This window comes from Lichenostomus cassidix, chromosome 1Aa (genome assembly GCF_008360975.1).
Source record: "Lichenostomus cassidix isolate B80296 chromosome 1Aa, HeHo_3.0, whole genome shotgun sequence".
Classification (NCBI taxonomy): Eukaryota; Metazoa; Chordata; class Aves; order Passeriformes; family Meliphagidae; genus Lichenostomus; species Lichenostomus cassidix.
The window spans coordinates 32768169-32789914 of NC_139480.1; the positions used below are offsets into that span (position 1 = coordinate 32768169).

General features: G+C 41.6%; 1 protein-coding gene across 3 annotated transcripts in view; it reads left to right on the forward strand.

Annotated features, from left to right (window-relative positions):
- The window catches only part of HMGA2 (high mobility group AT-hook 2), a 138042-nt gene that overhangs the window by 104924 nt on the left and 11372 nt on the right, over positions 1-21746 (forward strand). For all 3 annotated transcript variants that reach the window (XM_085044414.1, XM_085044397.1, XM_085044406.1), the window contains one exon: positions 10843-10875. In XM_085044414.1, coding sequence (XP_084900540.1) covers positions 10843-10875 — 33 coding nt within the window. The remainder of the gene's footprint in view (positions 1-10842; positions 10876-21746) is intronic.

Here is a 21746-nt window from a genome sequence, read left to right on the forward strand (position 1 = left end):
TGGGATCTTCTGCTCCCCAAGGCAGTACAGTTACAGGGCCTTCCTATTTCTGTCTTCCTTTTTGTGATCTAAGACAAAGCACTACCATAAAGCCTACAAAATGCATCTGATACTAAAATATGAAAACCCCACTGGTACCTAAAAAAGTTCTTTTTAACTGAACTTTCCAGTTGCTCTCTTTGAAAACTCCACAAAACTCAAAATATGTCAGTAATGCACACACTTTCAGAGCATGGAAGAAGCCAAAAGTATGACAACAGTTCAGCCGTATTGTGAGCTTGGTGGACAAAAAGAAATAAGAACAATGTATTTCTGTTTTTCCTCTCGGTTCCTTGTGCATAAATGGCAGTGCAGAGACCTTGTTCCCATTTGTGTCTAAGCAGAGAAGTTGGTATATGTTTGGTCCCACTCTTTCCTGCCATCTCTCCTTGCCACTTTCATTCCTCCATCCCATCCTTTTGCATCTTTCCCAATATGCAACCCATCCAAAACTTCCAAGCACTGTTTTCTACTAGCCAAAGATTTCCAGAAGCTCCTAGGTGTACATATGATGGCACCAGCAACACAGTTGTTTCCTCATCCCTCCTCCAATTTTCCTTCCTTCACTGGTGACCTCCTTGCTGGCCATGGGGATGGCCTGGGAGAGCAGTGGGCTCACAGCAACCCCTGGTGTCCGTGAGGCTTTCCTTAAGGCACACTGTCATGTTCCCAGGGTCCTTTCTCAAGAGAAGGCCTTGCTTGTGGTTGGGCAGCCACAGCCACGGAATGTGGGGATATTTAGATGCCTGGGAGCAGCCTGCTGACCACCAACAGAAGGACCTTGCTCTACACCATCACCCTTACCTAGAGTCAGTATCTAGAGTATCAAAGTAGCCTTGGCCAATTGCTGCCAATGCTAAAATGATCTTGCAGCTGCTGTTAAATGATCTGGTGCTGATATAATACCTGATCTCACCAAGGTGGATTATGTTCAGCTGCAAAACAAGCTTCTATCTACCCAATGCACCTAATTCCCAGAAAGGGTATGCCTCTCTGTGCCAACTACAGCAGCATTTGGAGGCCAGCTCTCCTTCTCCTTCTTTCATCCAGCAAGCTGCGTTCACCTCTGCTGCCAGGACCACCTAGCCACTGATACTGCCAACTGGTATATTTTTGGCATGTCCCAAACCACAGAGGTTCCAAGCACAATAAAATGTAACTAATTGGAAGATTGAAGCATTTAGCTCTTTCAGTAGACTCTGGATCTAAGGGCAGAATTTAGCCAAGGACAGGATTTAACTATGTTTTTGCAGCATGAAAAATTAGGTTTTGTCACTTCAGCAACAGAAGTGACAAAATACGGGAGAGTTTTCAGGAACTGAGAATAAATATCCATCTATTCTCTGAAATGATCTGCATTTGCTAAAATGTTCACAAGCCCTCCCTCGCAACCCTAACCTTTAAAAGCAGGCTGCTTTCCAAGTGGCGGATGGAGTTCTGTGAGCAAGGAAACCACGTTAAACTTTACAAGGGAGCGGGGCTGTAGTAGGGTGCTCCAGGCGCTGCATTCTTGATGTGGTGTCGGGTTTCAGTACTATTATGAAAAAATCTGCAGGGGATTTGTGTGCATACCTTACACACATACCTTTGATGTTCACATTGTTAGATCCAAGCAACAAATAGGATCTTTAAGTCACATGTAGCTTCCAAAAGGCTATTAAATAACTATAGCTAGACAGTCAGGTAATTGTCCTGTAAAATTACGGTCAAATTCTTTTCTCCTAGACTGGGTTAAATTCAGGGTCTGTCCAGGGACATAAATAGAACAACACCAAAACTACCACCAGGATTATAAAGAGCAGAATCTCTTTCTTTCTTCATCTCTTCCCCCTCTTTTCACTCTCTTTCAGACTAAGGGAAGCATGTGTACTCAGACAGTATTCATATTTCTGCTGCTGTTGAGAGGCTGACAATAGGATATTGACAGTAGGATAGATGTTGACTTTGCAATCTTTTATTAAATGGGTTATAGCTAGATAAAAAAAAATCTGTTTGCTACTGTCTTTTAAAATACATTACTGTGTTGCATGGATTTCACAATGATGCATGTGAGGAAATTGCTGTTAATGAGTAAAATCACACCAAAAATGCAATGGAACGGTGAGGTTTTTTCTGCTTTGCAAAAAGGACATAGAAATCATACCTTTGGACATAATGAATGTAATTTCCATGTAAAGATAAGAGTATGAAATTAGTTCAGTATTTAATATACCACGCAGCAGAATGATCCCAAAACATATCCAGCCAGGAAGTGGATTAATTGCAACGACTCACCACCAAGCCCCGGTATATTTCAAGTACGAGGAAAATGTATTTCTATTTTGGACACTGACTTCTTTATGAAACTATGCCAGAATGTCAGCAGTCACTGCTTGGACTCTGACAGATGCTCTTAGCAGCATCAGTGTCCTGGAGGCAGTAATAATTATCAAATCTATTCAATAGACAGACAGCTATCAGACATCTGTATATCCCAGACATACAAAAACATCCCCAGCCAACCATGTGGCTACCAATGGATCTGCTCAGACAAAGAAGTTCAAGAGAAATGCCTCAGGCCAGATCCTCAGCTGCAGAAAATCAGCCAGGCACAGTTGATTTGCCTTCCTTGCCCTGTGTGCTTTTTCTTTGGAGGAAAACCCTGCCCAGCCGTCACAGGGCAATGGGAGGTCAAGGGAGGCAGTGGATTGGATGGGAAGGGGAAGGTCCTGCAGGAGTTTAGGGCTGTGCCTGGGGTTGACCACATAAATTCTGTACAAGATGCTTTACATCCCTGAAGGAGTAGGAATGGCTGTGCAAAAACGGCTGCGTAAAATCCCTTACCCCAGTTTGTGCAGATAAGGGGGCAGACAGCTCTTTCTAACAGTACCTAGTGCTGTGTCTGTGCTCAGAGAGTTGAACAGTGCCTGAACACAGCCTCTAGCACTGCCCTACAGTAGTCTGTGCTGTGCACAGCTTGCTTTCCTTCACCATCTTGTCCTCTGCCACGTAACAGATGTGGTTAAGGAAGTAGCCCAGCCCAGAGCTCTTCCTCCTAGGCAGTCTGGAGGAAAAGTGGTATAGATACAAGACAGGCAGAGGTCTTGGACTGGATTGTTTTCTCTTGTTGGTGAAGTCTGAAGGTGTTCTAGGCAGATCAGTCTCCTGCACCTGCCTTTCCATAGTGCCCACTCTGGTGCTGTCCTCCTCTGGCTGAGATGTGCCTTGCTAAAACAAGAAGTGCAAGCCTCTGGAGGCAGCAGCTCTTAGAGTATGCAGCTAAACTGAAGGGTCATGCCACAGGCTGCCACTGAGAAATACCAAGGGAGGCCACAAACTGCTTGGCTCTACTCTCCCTACCTTCAAGTAGCTTGAATGGCTGCCTTTCCAGAGTGGAGAACGTGCCTGGAGGCCAAGGGAAGTGCATACTGTATTTTCATCAGTATCCTCCTTCTTGAGAAGTACAGGTCTGGGCTGTGGCATGGCCATTGCCTCATCACCATGGTAGAGGTGGATAGCCAGGGACAGAGCTACCACCTGATACTGCTGGGACACTGCTGTAGTGGAGCAGTTTACCCTTTGTTTTCCATCACTGCCACTTCAGTTCTTTTTCCATTCCTGCTTCTAGGCTTGGGCCTGTTGTTGGCAGAAGCTTTTTTAGGTTTGGAAATTTGTTGATTTATATCTAAGCCTACATTGTGGAAAATTTGCTGCACATATTTCAGGTTTCTAAATGACACAAGGACACTGTCACTGAATGAGTTGATGTCTTTGTGACCTTAAAATTGTGAAAAGTGAACATCAGAGGCCATAAAGAGGAATGTTACCTGGCAATAGTTACATTTTGAGCAAAACCACTGAAGTTCAGAGTTCACTTTCCAGACAGCAGCAGATTTTGCAGCAGGTTGGCTTGTTTGGGAATTTACTATGCTATTTATTCTGTTACTTCACTGGAGAGCAGTGCAAAGGTCAAGAGGATTTGGGAGCTTCTGGCAGTCAGGTACAGAGATGAGTCCACTGCTGACAGTCCTGCAGCTCTGATTAGCTCCATGCAGTGGTTCCACTGGGAATGACCTCTGCAGCAGAAACTGCCCTGGATTTTCAGTCCCTATGGTGGGAGGTGCCTGAGCAAGAAGAGAGAGAAGACTCTAACCCCAAAGTTGGAACCAGATTGTAATGTGATACAGCGCTTTCCACCTCTAGATCATCAATTCAAATCTAGCCTGTTTAGCAGTGACCAAAAGTCATTTCCACATGGGCCAAGACAAATGCATGGTGAACACAGAAGTTGCTATATCTAAACAGACAAGACAGTCTGGAGATAAACAGTTGCACAATAGTTATTTGTCAGGACAAGTCTGCAAGGTATAAAGCTAAATAGTTTCTGATCAGTTTATCCCTGAATAATGAGGGCTTGGTTTCTTTGCAAATAACTTATAGTTTATTTCTGTCTACTAAAATGTAAGGTTTTTTTCTTTACGCTATAGCTAAGAATGACTGAAACCTCCCCTCTGGCTTTCTCAATAGTCTGTCTGTGTAGGGAGTTATAAATAGACAGACATACATGACATTTGCCAGACAAAAGAGCCAGCTCATGTTTCCTTAGGTGTATATAAAGAAAACCTCAGTGCTGAACTGTGTGCTAGAATTATTCTGAAAGACAGAAAATGCTTCTTAATATTTTAGCAGAAAAATGCAGAGGGTGCCCAACTAAGCTTAAGCAAAATGCATCAGAATAGCTTAGCAAGTGCGTGACGGCTGATAATGAAGTAATAGGGAAACCCCACAGAGCAGCAGTGACTCTGAAGAAGAGCAGTCAGCAAGAGCAGATCCTTCTGATGACAAGCTGTATTGATTTTAGCTGAGTACACCAATTTAAACTTTGCTTATTGTATTGAACCACAGATACAAGGCCCATTAAACAGGTATTTCATAAGCTGCACTGCCCTAAATATTTTATGGAAAGGTAACCAATACTGGCTGAAATATTATAAAAAATAGTAATATCTGTCTTGAACATTTCAAGCTACTGTGCTTTGATTTGATTGTATCCTTGATAAACTTACTGGAATATTGTTTTGCTTGAACTAACAGTTCAGCTAGCACATGAATAAAAATGATGGGTTTTCCCTTCTGTTCTAACCATTAAATTTGTACTTGTCAAGATTTGTAATGGTGGGAGTAAGGTTGGGTCAAAGCAACTGAGAAATAATGAATTATATGAGCATAAAAGAAAACAGAATTTGATTTTTTAATACATGTTTTTCACTGTTTTATTCATCTCAGAACAGAAAACCATTCCAAATGAAGCAGCTTACAGATATTTTGTAGTGAATGTAGCTGTCTGTAAACAAAATATACAAAATCCTAACCCAGATTAAGTCAGTTTCTTGACTTCTATTGGATATATATGTGTACCTAACTGGATATATGTGCCACTGCTGGAATTTTAAGACTATTAAAAGAGTAATTTCAAGTAGTGTGTTTTAGGTTTGCGAAATTAAATATAAAATTTTTGTGCTGGTCGAATAAATATTAAAAGTCACTTTATGTGCTTGGTAAACTCTGATGCTTTCTGCTCTCCTCAACAAGTGGAATAGAAATACTCTTTATCATTGACTAACCGGTGCAGCTTCTGACATGTTGCAGAGTTTACCAGCATCAGTCAGGGAAGGTCAGTTTAAAAGCTAATAAATATCTTTGCAATGATCTGACTTTGTATTTTGTATTAAAAACTCAGAGGAGTGCCAAGTAGGATAGAAAATAAAGACTAGTTTCACAGATTTTGCCAGAATTCTCCACAGATTACTATTAGTGTCATTTATGAGACTGCACAGAGAACTGTGAAATCTCCTTTGAACTCTAAGGGCCAGATGGTTTTGCTGTTAGATTCTAATGACCCACAGCAGTGTGCATACACAGACACCATGGTTGCCAGTTGACTGCAAACATGTGATGGAGGCAGGAGAATTCATGACCTGTGCTTCCAAAACACAAGCCCCCTCACTAGTGATGGGATAAAAATGCAGTTCTGCTACTGCCTCAAAAGGAGGATTATTACTAAAGAAAGCCATGAGCATACCTGGACCTGAGGAGGGAATGGCAGGCACATTGTCCCATGCAATCTCAGGGAGATTCCTACTGATGATCAGGAAGCTGCAAGTGGCTTTTGCTGGAAGGTGAGGGTTTCCTGGCAGGCTGTGTGGGCCCCTGGTCCCAGCACTGTATCACTCTGTGCTGGAAGAGGGAGAGAAAGGCTGGACTCAAACCAACTAAAGCTGTAGGGCAGAATGGTAGTTATTCTGCTGTCATATGGAACTGCTTGTAAGATGTGATTTATTTTAGATAATATTGGTTTCAACTGGTATAATATGAACTTCCTGATTTTTCAAAAGTATGTAGACAAAAAGACTAAATATGGTTTTACTCATCTTTTAATTTAGAACTACAAGTGTTTGGATGACCTATGAAATTATTTTAATGATCTCTGCAAAACACTGAGCTGTCAGCACTATAAATGTCATCCTGACTGGGTATTAGTTTCCATCGTGGTCATTTAGTCTCACCAGCAGAGCTCCCTCCATGCAAGTGTCTTATCTGTGTCAAGCTGTTAATAAAAAACCAAGGGTCACTGTTGCCAAGAAGCATCAGTCAGGCATCTTCATAATACACAGTTTGAAGAGGAAGACACGAACACAAAATCTAAGAGTGCTGTGTGTGTGCAGCTTGCCCTTGGAACTTCAGGCACAGCAGTCAGGGGATTATTTACATTGAAACCAATGCTGTTATCTCTGATCGTTAAAAATGTGTTCCAGCATTGCTCATCCTAGTTGACATAGACTTACCCTTATCCTTCCATTTTCCTTCCTTAGCCTTATAACACTAGGAAAAGTCACAGGATAAGATGGACTCCCATGAATGAGAAGTGTGACAAATTGAATTTGATACAACTTTTGGCTTCTGGTACAAGATGACTATGAACTTATCACATGAGGCTGCTCTTTTGTTCTCATATAGAAAGCAAAGACATTTTTTGACCAGTATAGGCTGTAAGGATATGTAAGATACTGACATAAAGTAACAGAATTTGAAAAGAAAAAAAAAATTAAAAAAGCAAAATGAAGGATGTGTGACAGAGGAGGAGTGGAAGAAGTGTAGAAGATAAACAGTTGGGCCTTGAACATTCAAACCTTACAGCAAAGATAAAACCATGAAAACTTTGTGTACTCTCCTTTTCAGGCATTTTGTAGGGTTTTTTCTGTTCAAAGTCAGGAATATTATCCTGAAGTCTTAAATCATTATCTTTTACCTTATCTCACATACTTAATATTTTAAACATGGCAAAAGAAATACTGCTGCATTTTGGATTTGTTCTTGTATGATAGACATTTAAATGACTTGGTCATAGGATTTTTCCAACACTGTCCCTTGTTCTTCCTGTCTCATACATATTTAAAAAAGATACTTAGTGTTGACTTGTGCTTGCATATGATGTAAAAAACCTTGAAATTTTCTTTCAAGTGTATGGAACTTCAGCTAATGTACGTGCAGTGTAGAATAGCTGTTTTTCAAACTTAAGATAAAAATGAAATGTGAAAGGGCTGTGTTGCACAAAGCTTCTCTTAAGATTGCTGACATAAGTGAGAGAGCATCTGACAGAGTAGAAGTTCTGCCATCTTACTCAGCAGGCTCCTGGCAGGGACAGTACTTAATGGTTCAGAGCTCTCGTTTCTTGCTTATAAATTAATTTTGCTCCAGAGCACCTCTTTAAAGCCTCTTGTCCATGGCTATTTTATAGTTCCAGTCTTTTCCATAACCAGTGCAGAGTCTCTTTCTTTCCAGTTAATTGAACAGGCAGACGCAACACTTGTGAATCAGAGGTGTCACTTTCAAAGCCCTGAAAATATCTCCTAACACAGTGATCACAAAGTTTAGCAAGTTGAAGCATTAGTTTCTGTAGTGTGTCAAAATGGTTCCAAAGGCATCACATCTACAACAGTTAAAGAAATTAAAGGGGTGCTTGGGAAATTTCTTGTAATTCCTCAAGAGGAACACCTCCATTCTTCTGGTCAGGGTGACCTAAGCGAGCAGACACTACAGCCCTCCCAGGACTGGACAGCCTGTCCAGCCACCTCTCCCACTCAGCCAGGCTGAAGCAGGAAAAGCAATGCCTTTGAAAATCAGCACTTGCAGTGATTCAGCTGCCATAAGCCAGAGCCCTCAATGTGATATTAGTGGGCACGGCTCCCAGCATGGCAGTGGTGTGTGCCACTAATACTGGCTGAGGGACTGAGCCCTGCTTCTGAGCTTGCCTAGCTGAGCTTCTGTCTAAGGGAGAAAGCATAACACATGCTGAACTCCAGATCGCAAGTCCAGTGGAAACGTAGCCGGCAGTAAGCGAGTGCTGCCAAGGAGCTCTCGACATGAGGCACTGCGATAGCAAAAATCTTGAATGACTAAAATTCTTGAAAGCCTTGGTCAGTATCAGAGACAGTTTCCAACTGGGCAAAGTACAATATTTTCCCTCTGCTTTTTATGAATGGCTGGATCAGGTTGTGCTGGAGTCAGAGTCCCATGTGGAAGCCATTCATAAAAATAACAAAACAAAACAAATACACATACAAAAAACTTTCTAGGTCCAGTCCAGAGCCACTGGGTGCCAGAGGCTGGGAAAACATGCTGGCAGCTCAAGCCCCAGCTATCACTGAAAGTATTCAAGGGGTTTTTTGGTGGTCTGAAAAGTATGAACTGCTGTGTAGAAAGGCAGCTGGTAGAATTACTGTGACACATACTAGGCAGAAAGCCAGAGCTGGCCTTGTTTCAGACATTGTCTTTCCTCTCATTGAAGTGTCAGGGCCTAATTCATGGAAAATTTGGTGAGTTGGCAGCTCTTTCAGAAGATTTCATTGAGCTACAGTGAGTGAGAGTCACATGAACATAAGAGTCCATGGCCAAAAATATATGGGGATTTCTGAGCTGGAGAAAACAGTCAGCCTCTAAAAATGTCTGCATATTTCATGTGGTTTGGGAGTAAACATATGTACAGGTGTAATCAACAGGCAAAAAAAATAAAATAAAGCAAAAAACTACTGTTGGCAGATTACAGAAGAGCTCAATGAGTTCTGTAATTATGAGAGATTCCTTTGAAACAAATCATTCCTTTGTCCAAGGGCAGCAAATGTCCATTAATGAGTTCAGGGCCTGCAGGCCACCTGGAGAAGGCATCAATAAAATGTGCGCCTTGATAATAGCTTCTCCATTGCAAGGGAATTTAATGGAAAAGGAAGGGGTCCACCCTGAAGTTTAAAGACAGACCCAGTCATCACATAACTTTTTCTCTCATATTTATTTGAGAGCAGAACTTGGAGCCTTTTATATACCAAAATATAGCAGCAGTAGGATTCCACTGAGTTAGAAAAAGACTGAAAATAAACAAAGCATCTCTTGTTAAAATGGGACGCTTGTGGTGGGCAGTCTGAATTGAATCAGTTACATTTAATTTACATTTTCATTGATCCTTCCCACTGAAATATTGCTCTGAAAGGCCAGTTACACTAAACTGCCTATTCAGAAATATTCCAGTTATTTCCTACTACAGTGTCATCAAAATTAGCTTTTTGGCCAAGCAGAGGGATGGCATGTTGGCTTCTGCCCAAGCAAGGCACTAAAATCATGGCTGGGATTAGGAAAAAGCAGGAAGGAAGGGCAGGAAGAAAATCATTGGGTGCAATTCATATACTTTGGAAACAGAAAGTCCGAGGGAGGGAGGCAGGCAGCAGCTTTGTCCCACTGAAGTAAGAAAAGCCTTTTTGTCCGCTCTGTGTCAGGATTTTATCCTTTATCTGTGGCCTTATTGTTCCGTGCTGCTCCTAGCACCCACAAGGGTCATCACATCATCTGGGCAGTGATGGTATATTTTAAGCACGTCTGCATTTGTTACTTAATTGGTACTCCTCCCAGGTGGGGATGAAGCACACTGGCGCCTTGGTGGGTCTCCTGACTCATGTGAGGACTGTGTTTCCCAGTCCTGGGTGGGAGCAGCCAGGAGGGAGACTTGCTGAGAATCCACAGCTGTGTCACCAGGTCCTGCTTAGGCAGGTGGACACACCCAACCTGGCCTATGATGGGCATCTCCATAATTACACCAATAGGCTCACGTGGGTCAACACAGCATCACCTTCATGCAACTGAAGGCCTCAAACCAGAGCTTCCAAGGGCTGGGACCGCTGTCCATCCCAGCCTCCTAGTTTTGGCAAGGGTGTCTTCACTCTACTGGGAAGCCATGGCTCAGGAAAGGGGTTATGTGTCCTTCTCTGCCTGAGCTTTGGCCCTGGTCATGATGATGAGGGAGGACTTCCCCACAGCAAGACACTCCACTCGCAGCTGAGAGTGTCATAAGAGAGCAGCAGCAGTGGAGACAACAAGAACTAGTGGTATAGTTTTAATTTAATATTTAATATAATAGTTGTACAATTTTATAGTTGTATAAAATCAGGCCACTTTCGTGGTCTGATATGTTAAGGCATCAGTACCATAGAAGAACTAAAAGATGGAACAGGCTAAATTAGATTTCACCTTGGTTTTAATTGTACAAACTTAACTTACTCCTCTTTATCCACAGCAATATGAACTACTTCAAAGCAAAGTCATAGATAGGTATAGGAGAGGCTGGGTGTGACAGCTGTGTATGTTCATCTCTACATTCCTGAATGTGGGCTTTTCCTGTGTTTTATTTCTACTGCTGAAAATATTTGTCCCAGCACTCAAAATCACAGTTAAGTGCTCTCAATTTTTTTCTCACTGTACTTTTGTTTTACTTTTCAGCCTCAACAAGTGGTTCAAAAGAAGCCTGCTCAGGTAAGAGAAACTAATTTAAATTCTTTAGACTACTTTAAGTGAAATAATCTTTTAATATTTCAACTGGTCTCCTTTACTGTAAAGAAAAAAGGGAAATACCTCAGTCATATGAGCTGGGGTACAGCTGTTGGCTTGCGGGCACAGCCACCAGAGCAATTCATGCAGTGGCCCTTGGGAAAGAGAGGAGGAAGCAGTGGACAGTGCCTGCTCAGAATTGTCCTCTTTCTGCATTGGTTGCCTTACAAAGACACACATGCACATCTCTGTGGTGTGAGCCCAGCATGTAATAAACATCTCTGTGTGTCCTGAACATGAATAAGTGGGAACTGCATTACAGCAAGGAGGGGAGGGACATATACATAAAACTCATCTCTCTTCTTTTCTAAAGGATTCTCTAAATCTGCAAAATATAATAGGCTGAACTTGGTAACTAGACTGACTCCATCATAAAGAGTAACATATTTGAACTTTTTGTGTTGGATAGTATTATTCTTTTTAAACACTTTGAACAAAATGCAAGCCATGAGGGTGTCATGAAACTAGTCCAACACTGCAGTTACAATCCACTTCATTTTCTTCTCCCAGCCTGCCCTGCATTAAAAACCTTAAGGACCTAACTCCACCACTTTGTTATATGTGCACCAACAGAAAAACCTGTGGGCATGGGAGTAAGTCCATCACTGCTGGGCAGAGTCCATGGGCTGTGCTGCTGTCACTCCATGTACATGAATGATTGCTGAGTCAAGAGCATAAAGGGTCCATTGCTCTTCTGGAAAGAGGCCTGCTTTTAGAAGGGAATAATACTTTCATTTTTCTACCTTATGGTTCTAATGCATTATTATAAAGTGTACATTGTCATAATATCAACTGCAATCTGAATTAGGAGCTGTTGCATAAAAAAAAGAAGACATCCTAGCCATGAGTTGAAGGGGTAAAATGATGTAACTCTCCAAAGCATGTGCAGGAATCAGATTTCTACGAAAGAGATCAATACAGTTGCAGCAATGATGAATCTGTGGCACAGCTAATAATATTAATGTCTCTGAATGGTGGAGATAACATGCAGGATGAATGTAGTAGTATTTTCAAGTAAGGTTAAGTTTTGCAAGGAGAGGTAATGTCTTTTGTTAGGCTGGTTTATGCAAGAAACACTGCATAAGTCCCCAACGACATACTGTGTATAATCTGGCTACACCAAACAATTCAAAACACACCAAGCTGTTCTAATAAAAGATATTTCCTCTGCCTGTCTTGCTTATATCCTTCAAATGTTACTGTTACAATCAGGCTGTTTCTAGCACAAGATGGTAGTAAATCTGCCAGTGGGCACAGTGCTAGCTATCTCCTCTGTGGCACCTGAGGGACAGGGAGGCTAAACCTTGCTGTGCAGAGGAGGCCACATCCAGCAGGCAGAGACTCCTGGCTGGCTCTTAGTGTTGCCTTTTCCTCCGGTACATATCAGAGCTCAATCCCAGTGAGCTCAGCAGGAAGAAAGAGTCTAGAGCTGGTGGCTGTTCCTGCAGCCCAGCTTGGCCAAAGCCATTGCTGCTGATGGCCTTGTGGGGCTGCCAGGTCTCTAAGCTCCCCGGGCACTGACGCCTGCAAGTGTTTTGTTTGCACAATAACTGTGTGCAAGCCTGGATGCAAGAGGGGAAGAAATAGCTGGGACTGAAGCTGGGCTGGGGTGTAGGAGGACAAAGAGAGGACCTGGACTTTGTCATTTTGTGGCAGAGCAAAGTAATGACAGGTTTAATTGACGGCACAATGATGCAGGCATTTGAACTGAAGCACCAGTGTTCCCCACATGGATTTTCCTGTCCATTTGCTGAAGTGGTGATTCTGGTAGGGATGCTGTGGTGTGTGTCAACCAGACAGATGCCACCACTGCTGCAGTGGTGCTCAACAGCTTCTCTGTAGTCAGAGACAGTGAGAGAGTGAGAGAGAAAAAAGGAAGCCCTTTGACATTCCCATTAGTGATAGAGGTGTTTGTGCAGAAAGCGAGGAGACACAGGAGAATACATAAAAGAAGAGAGAACACTGTTTAGATCTTTCCAGTTATCACAACTGACTAGTGAAAGAGTACTTTTAAAATTATTTGTATGACCTGTCTTTACACAGACAACATTTCTGTTTTTAATCCTTAGACTAAAGGATGTTCAGTGAAATCATTGAACTTACCTTCAACCCTTCCTGGTTTCAACAGGCCCTGCCCTCATGCTTACAGTACCACAGCATTGTAGTTTTGCTGATATAAGTGCATGGCAAAGGACAAAAATTTATCACTGTGAGCAAATGCTCATGACAGTGTCTTCCTGAGGCTGAAAGAAGGAGAGGTAAAACAGTGGGATGATCAAGAACTTCATGCTGCTGGGTTTCACTCAGGTCTGGTTGCCTTTCTCTGATTTCTTTTTATACTGCCTAATTTCCCTTTAAAGTAGGGAGGTTGAGACTCAGAATTAACAACAAGAACATGAGCTCATGCAGGCTTTCTAATCTGAGCTGTCTAAGGAAATAGTGATAAATTATGTAAACATGGGGACTACATGGAAGTTCATGGAGGATAATGTAAATCTTATACTACATTCAGAGGAATCTCTTCCTTTTCCATCTGTTTCCTTCAAAATATCCTCCCAGATGGCTTTACCATGTGGCAGTCTGGATTAAGTTAGAAATGTATCCTTTCTTCATTGGTGGGGACTGTGAGAGGTTGCAGTCAAGAACTGCAGTGTGATGGTGAGCCTGCTGTGGTAAAAGCAACAGAAACTCTTGCTCAGGTTTGATCCCTGAGTGCTTTGCCTGTGCTTTGAATTTTAGGTGTATTTTCATAGATTTCTGTGAGTGTTAGTTTATATTGCTGTTACTCTTGTTATTGCTGCTAACAAGTAAGTCTCTTGGGTTTGTGTAATTTTTAAAGATACAGAAGCAGTAGGACCAGATAAAATTCACATTTTACAAATAACAGCTCTGTTCCTATCCCCATTTCCCACATTTTAAGCATTGTGCAGGGCTCTGCCATGCTCTAAAGCACATTATGGATATCTGCTGTCCAGTTTAGGGCCAAAGAGATGTTTATGTAAATTTCTGCAGTACCGTTAAACATTGCCAGAGCTCTGAGGATTTACCATCACACAGACAGTAAATAGCAGGAGTAGAACCCACTGGAAATCTACACACCCATATTATTAATATAAACCTTTGAATATTGTGGTCTGTTCACATCTTTGTGATGATCACTGATGCATATTCTCACACTTCCTTGGGGAAATGAGGAAAAGAGCCAGCAGAACTGCGTGACATTGGTAAGTTTAGAACGTTCACATAAATATTTGCCTAAACCTCAAAAAAAGTCTCTTTGAAATCTGCTCTGTCTCCAAAGAATGTACAGCCAGATCTTACAGTCATGATGTAGTAACATTTTTACTGAGGTGTGCAAATACGCAGTCCAAACAGAAATTTCTTCATTTTCTCATTTGTAAGCAATTTGTAGCAGCTGTTGACTCAGCCATACGGGGGAGTTACACTCTTAACTAATATGAAGGAAATAGATCTTCTTAGGAAAACACAATGAAAACTATCAAAATTTTCTGGAAACAGGACATGCTTTATTTTTATCATTTCAGGAGAGAAAACATACAATAAACATAGAACAGCCCTTTGAAAATCTTATTATCTCTCTTTAAATCTGAAATCCTTGGAAATCCTTTGTATCTGAGTCTGAAAGACAGCATGACAGTCAGAAAGACAGTGTATCAATCAGAATAAAAGTGTAGCAGTCAGAAGAGTACATGTAATGTGTACACAGAATAGTTTACTCAAGAAAGTGAACAGAAAACGTACGCCAAAAGAACACATAAAGTATACTTCTCTGCCAAATGCTAATTGTAGTAGATACTTTTAAAACAATGTTAAAAAAAATCAAATCCAACAAGAATAAACTCTAAAAGGAAAAAATGTTGTTTTGTATAGGAAAGAATATCTGGATTTCCTAAATTTTTTTGCTGTTACTCATTTCTCAGTGTTGGTATCAATAAAGTTAAGCATGTGAATTAGTCATAATAAATAAATATATATGTGTATATATATATATATATATACACCTCGAGTAGCATCCTTTACATATGTCTACTCAGTGTAGGACACAGTAAATCTTGCCAACTGAGAAATACTGAAGTCTTATTCAACTGAGCCTTGACTGTAGAAATACTGAATAACCTCTGGCCTGGAAGTTGACCTAGTGCCCTGGGGTTTCACTGCCCTTTCCACTGCATCCAGCAGGCTATGTTGTGTGTCACGGACTTTTTTGTATTTACTGATACGAAGAATCAGAAAGTTCCCAGTGAAACTTCCAAAAAGTCAGATCCTGGAGAGGTAAAACTTTCTTTTCCAGTAGTATATGGAATTTTGTACCTTAGGACAGGATAAATGTGTACGTGTTACATAGACTACTCCAGAACATCCTGTTAAAGGCTGAATTACCATTATTTTATTATAGTTTTTTTGTTTGTTTTTGTTTTGCTTTTTTTTAAGCAAATGTTGAATATTTCCCCAAAGGCAGCACTAGGGGCCACTTTATATGTACTGGAGGCTCCTGGTACCATGTGAACACATGCTGAGCAAGCATATATTGTGGCGCATGGGAAATCAGGGAAGTCTCTTGCTTGCTTCGTGGATGCCATAGATGGAATTTCATGAAGGGTACTGGGCTTTACATCCTTACCGTCTTTCTCTTTCCAAGGCAAAATGGTGGCAACTGGTGTGGTTTCCAAAAGAAGACATATTCAGTCTTCCTTTTTTTTGTTTATAATTAGTTTATTGTGACAGGGAGAGAATGAATAATTTGTCTGATGAGTGGAAAAAAAAAAGAGCAGCCTTTTGAATTAAAATAAGAAAAATAATGTGGGAGAAAATACAGAAGCTGCAGTTACCAGTTCAATGAGTAGATGAAACACTAACCTGGGCTAAAGAATGAGGGCTAGAAGGGGAGCTATTTCAGGTATTTCTGACAGAAAATATTTCCTTATTTATACTACATAACTTCTGAATAGACTCTGAATAATATAATTCAATGATGCTATGCCTAAATACCCAAATCAGTGTAAGACTGAGGTACCCAAGGTTTTAAATATTTATGATTGTCATTTACTGCATAGCTATGATAGAGTAACATTTTTGAGATGGCTGCTTCCAGAAATTTGACTGTAAATAAATTAAACAAATTGAGATATTATATGACCAGAAGGAGGGAAAAGGGATAAAAAAAACCCCTTCAAGACAGGAGTATTTGCAGGTATTCAGTCACTTTTAAAGAGTCAAAAATTGGAAATACCTGAGCAGCAGCCCCATTTCTTATCCCAGCAAGCTCTCCAGGCTGCCAGAGAAGTGTTCCTAGTTCTGCTCCCTGAACATAAGACATAGTGCAGCTCAGGATTCAAAGGTCAAAGAGCCACTGAATGAGCAAGCAGGAGAAATATGATTTGATTTGGTTGAGTCCACAGATCTGTTAAATTCAGATGCCCAATTCTGTCAGTAAATGCTGACTGAGTGATGCATTCCCTAGCTTAGCGTTGCTGTAGCCTACGAGGCCGGCTGGGGTGCTTGTCACTGTGCCCCGTGCACTGCCTAAGGAGCACAGGTGCCCCAGTCAGCACTGTGCCAGGAGAACACAGCTTCCTTTCAAACCATTATTTCTGAGCGCCGCAGTGTGCAAGCTCCATTTTAGACAAGTCGCACCGTGTCTTGATTCCCCTTCCACTAAAACTAAGGTGCTGATGCTCCCTGCTTGCATAAGGGGGTTGCCAAAGTGCACACACTTACGATCTGATGTGACAGAAAAGGAACTGGATTTAGCTAAATTTTTTTCTTCATAGCTTGTCAAGGACTATCTAGGGGATTCAGTCTTGCCTGCTGCAATGTGCCACATGAAGTTGTCACGTCCTTTTCAGCCAGTTTGTGAGTCAATCAAAGAGCAGGAGTGCCATGACTTAGCCATCAGTTCTGAACAAGAACAATAACGGATTCTTAACAACTCAAATACACAACATTTAATTCCCCTGAGGGAAACTCTAGGGCAGGAGGCAGCTTTTTGAATGCAGCACTGTTCACACATTTGCCCATTCAACAACAGACATGCTTTCATGTCCCTGCTATTTTCCAGTGTGCTCGGCAAGACCTGACCCTAAAAGCAGGGATATAAAACTTCTGGGAGTACAGCTGTTGAGCCACTTCATGCATAACACAGGGAATAGGTGTTGTGGTTGGTGGCAGAAGGCTAGAGGATGAAGGGGTGAGCCAAAACATTTCCCTAAGCCAGCAAAGCTCCTCTTCAACCTCTCCCTGCATCTTCCCTCCCACTCTTTGCTAGTGGAAAAAGCCTGAGGGCTGCAGGCAGCACCTGTGGGCAGAGTAGCCTTGTGTTTGACCCTATGGCTATGGCCACAAAAGATGGTTAGGAAGGTACTCCATCCAGTTCAGAACTTGGCTCTGATTTGACACGAACTGAAGTCTCACTAATAATAGCCAGTAGAGAAGGGGTTGTGCTGTGTACACGGGAAACACCATTGAGAAACGTGGCTGGGCAGTGTTTAAAAAAATGCCAGTCAAGAGTAAATTAAACAGTCCTACTTTTGCATGCACAAGTTACATATTTTGGCCGAGATTTCCAAGAGCAGCAGGAGTCAGTGCTGCTAACACTTGGGTATCTTCACACAAGACATACAGGACATACAAGATTCTCAGCAGCCACATGGCTACTCCCTGAAAATAAGGATTATTTTAAGATATTTCCCAAGTGATACTCAGAAAGCTGAAACTGGCAACATGATCACTCTGTGGACTTATAGCAGTAAAAATAATCAAAATGCTAGTTAGCAAAGATGAGGTGTGTCAGAAGGCTGTGCAGGAAGAAAGAGCTCTTTGCTGAGAGCTTGGTTCCTGAGAATCTCAGAAAGGGCTCTACATTTTCAACTGTCAGCATTGTTCTTGCTTCTCCACATCCAGCTGAAGCCACTGAAAGATGCCCTATTTACTGACTTAAATACTATTAACAGATACTCCAGGCTTGTATCCTTGCTCATTTTCTGCACTGAAAAATGTGGGAAACAAACCTACATAACCATTCTTAGAAATTGCTCCATCTTTGTTGTTCCAATTCAGGACCATATAAATTCTGTTGCAAATTGTATTTTAAAGATTAAGTATGCTGTGATGGATGTGTAGTAAGGTAAACACAAATAAAATCAAAGTTAAGATCAATGCAAATACAGTTTTTGTCTGTTGCATAATTTGCTAAGATAGATAGTTACAGTCTTCACAGACCAGCACTAATAAAGTTTGGCTAGGGGAAAGAGCAGTATATTTAGGCTTTATTAACATATTTAAACATGTTATGGAAGGAAGCAATAAGAAGACAATATGTTATTTTATTCTGGGTTTTCCGTGACATCTAGGGAATTTTATAAGCTCCACTTGTTGTCCAAAATAACAGTCTTGGAACAGAAGAATAACGAGAATTTTTCAGCTGCTCTGTCAGTACTCTGTGAAGCATTTGTGATACTTGGTGAATTTAGTTCCTTGAAATCACTGCTGCCATGCTACCCTGGGGTGACATCTGGCCTCCCTGGACAGTCCCTCAACTTGTGACACCTGTGCCAAAGATTAAGGCTGGGATGGACAGCCTGAACCTATGAGCGTGCCTCCTCCCATGCAGTTCAGAGAGGACAGCTCAGGTGAAGGACTCACAGAAGGTGTGAAACGCAATTGTGGTAGACACTTTAAAACCATTTTTCCTGGTGGAGCTTCTATCCCATATCACTTCTGTTGATGCTCTCAGTGTACTGTTCCTTAGTGCTGAGATGGAATGAAGCAACCCAAATGGCAAACACAGTCTGTGACAGGCAGGGTGCTGTTTGGGGGGCCATTCAGAGCTCATGGTCATTGATTGCTCATTGGATATTGTAGGCATGGGACTGCTGTGACAGCAGACAATAAGAAGTATAGGAGTATCACAACCTCACAGTAGACTATTCAGTGAGAATTATGCTCCTAGATAGTTGACGTCGAAGACTACAGAAGTACGTTGGTGGTTTTCAGACATCAACACATTGCCAAACAGTGCATGAAGGATCTGAATCTTTGGGCAGCCTAGTGTTTGGAAGCATCTTGAGTTCATCCTTACAGGACCTAAATAAATAAATGTGCTTTTCTCACACTGAGGAAGGAAAAAGCCCTTCAAAACCACTGCCTGACTGTTGGGCATTGTAGCACTCACATCATCATAGCAAACTGTATCATGGATCCTTTTGCACTGGGATCCCAATGCAAGAAATGTTAAATTTTTAATGAAGTCTACTCCAGCAGATGGTGAGCATGACTATGATGAAGTTCTGCTGCTGATCCCACTGTAAAGCATTTCTGGAAATTCCAGAATGTTTTCAGAAAATGTTGGCTGAAATCTCTCTTTAGAAATGACTAATGCTTATATTAGAGAGGGATATAATATTGCTGGTGTAGTTCTCGCTTTGCCTCTGCTCTGTCAATGTAGTCACATTATTCAGGGCGAATCTCTGATCTCAGGTTTGAAGAGTTATTTGCCACACAACAACCATGGGAAAAGAGAAGGAGAGAAATAACCAACTGAATCACCCACATTCTGCCTGAATTCAGATCTCAGATTTCCCACATCCTGGTGTTTAATTTCTCACAGAGTTACCAATGGTTGATCTCACGGCAGGATTAGTGGGAAGAAAAATGAGAGCTCCATTGAAACCAGACTTGAATGTGGAAGGAAGGAACATGTGAGCTCTAGGACCCCGGAGATATCAGATTCAGGGTGGTGAATGACTTCCCCCCCCTCCCCTTCCCTTATTCTCATACTTACTTTGAGGCAAATTCTGGAAAATGAAATCAGAACAGCAAAGACACAGTTACAGTAAGTTAGGGGACTCACACATTGCTTCAATAGTCTCCTGAGAACTGTGTTATATAGTGAGGCATTAACTGTAATTTATATTAGTATTTTTTATGTTTAGAAAGAGGAGAATAGATTACACTGCAGTATAAATTGCAATAAATCTGTCGAAGTTCTAAAAGAAAACATGTTTTGAACACACATTTCCACCAGAATACATTCTCTGATTTGATCATAGTACATAGATGTGTTCAGTTGGAAAAGAAATTCCAATGAAAGATTCTGTAATCAAAAGGAAATAATCAATATCTATTAAATTGGAGAGCCTCACTCGCTTTGAATCAGGTTATCTTGTTTAGGAGAATTAAAAAGCTTTTGCCTGTGGATTGCAGCATAGATGGATCTAGAAAAGTTGTTGCTCTACGCTGAGAAGGACCAAACTTTCTCACACTTTCCGCGAGATTGTGTGGAGATATTCAAAAAGTTGGAAAAAACCCCTTTAAATGCATCACTCTAAATCCTTTAGGAGTTGAACATATTAAGATGACAAGAAGAGTATGTCATTAAACCGTAACTACCCTTTTTGGATTACCTGGTATTTGTAGATTTATTGGCAAGGTGGCTTAAATTAGGGATATATTTTTAGCCTGCAGCATTACATAATAAAATAGCAGCTGAATTCTTTGCAGTGAAAGAGGGCAGGAATGGGGGGAGTTTATTAAAACCAACACAAACCTCTCTGATTTTGCTTTTTCGTCTGCACAATGAGGTGCTCCATGGTTACACAATCAGTAAAGTTTGTGAGAGAAGCATTTCCATTGCTCCATTGTGCTCAGGAGCTGTCGCCTGCCTTTCACTGCAGACCTGCTGTTTAGTCTGAAACTGAAAATTAAACCCAGAACTTCAGCTCTCAAAGTTAAATACTCTGCATTGCTGGAAGCATGCAGCCTTGCCAGTGTCTGTGTGGCAAGATCCATGATCAAACTCGTCAGACATCTTTAAAAGCATTTTACAAGTCTGTGAAGCTTTATTGTTTTTGTTTTGGTTTGGGTTCTATTTTTTTTTTTAAGGAAAAAAAATCATTTTCTGAATTATACTAGAAAGTCTCATGTGAGCTGTGCTGAGCCAGCTTGGGGAGCTTGGCTCGCTATCTTTAAGAAATATGTTTCTCATTTTGCAGGGCTTTTCTGAGAATGGCCAGGGCAAGGTAGAGCCCTGTACATTAAACTCGCTTCTTCAGGAACAAAAAAACAAGGGATGAGAAAAACCAGGGGAGACCGAGGAGGAGCAAGGATGGCGGCAGAGCCCACGCGCCCTGCGCGGCTGAGGCTGCTGTGCTGGCGGGTGGCAGTGTGGCAAGGGCCGCTCAGCCTCGGGGCTGGCCCTCGTAAAAATGTCACCAGTGCTCTTCCACTGTGAAAGGCGCTTTTATCTCCCCTTTTCAGCGGGTCCGTGGGGCTGGGCCCAGCGGCTGCCGCTCTGCCTCCCCGCATGGCTGGACCCTAATGAGGTGTGTGCGGCTCTTGGCTGCAAGTTTTCAATCTCTTTCTTATTACTTCAAAGCTGCTGCTCCGAGGTTCAGACAAGTTTGATCACTTGGCAAAATCTCTCAGCTGGGATTCAAAAGGAAGATGCTTTATTTTATTATTTATCATTGCGGACAGATAGCTCTTCCCAAACCACTCTTGCCAGTGGCTTCATGGGCAGACCTGCAATGCTTGTTTAGGTGATAAAGGATTGAAGGTGAACGACTTTTGGCAGTTGCTTCCTGTCTGTAACAAGTGGTCGTTTTTAGGGGAAGAAAAAAAGGATAATAGAAATCTAACAGGCCTTACTTTATTTTCCTTTTCATGTTCTAAATTTAGGGGGAGTGTGGAGGGGCTGGAAGGTAAATGGTGTGGGTCTAACCTCCATTTCAAAGCTTCTACAGTGTTTCCCTACCCCATTCTGGGAGACCTTTGCTGTA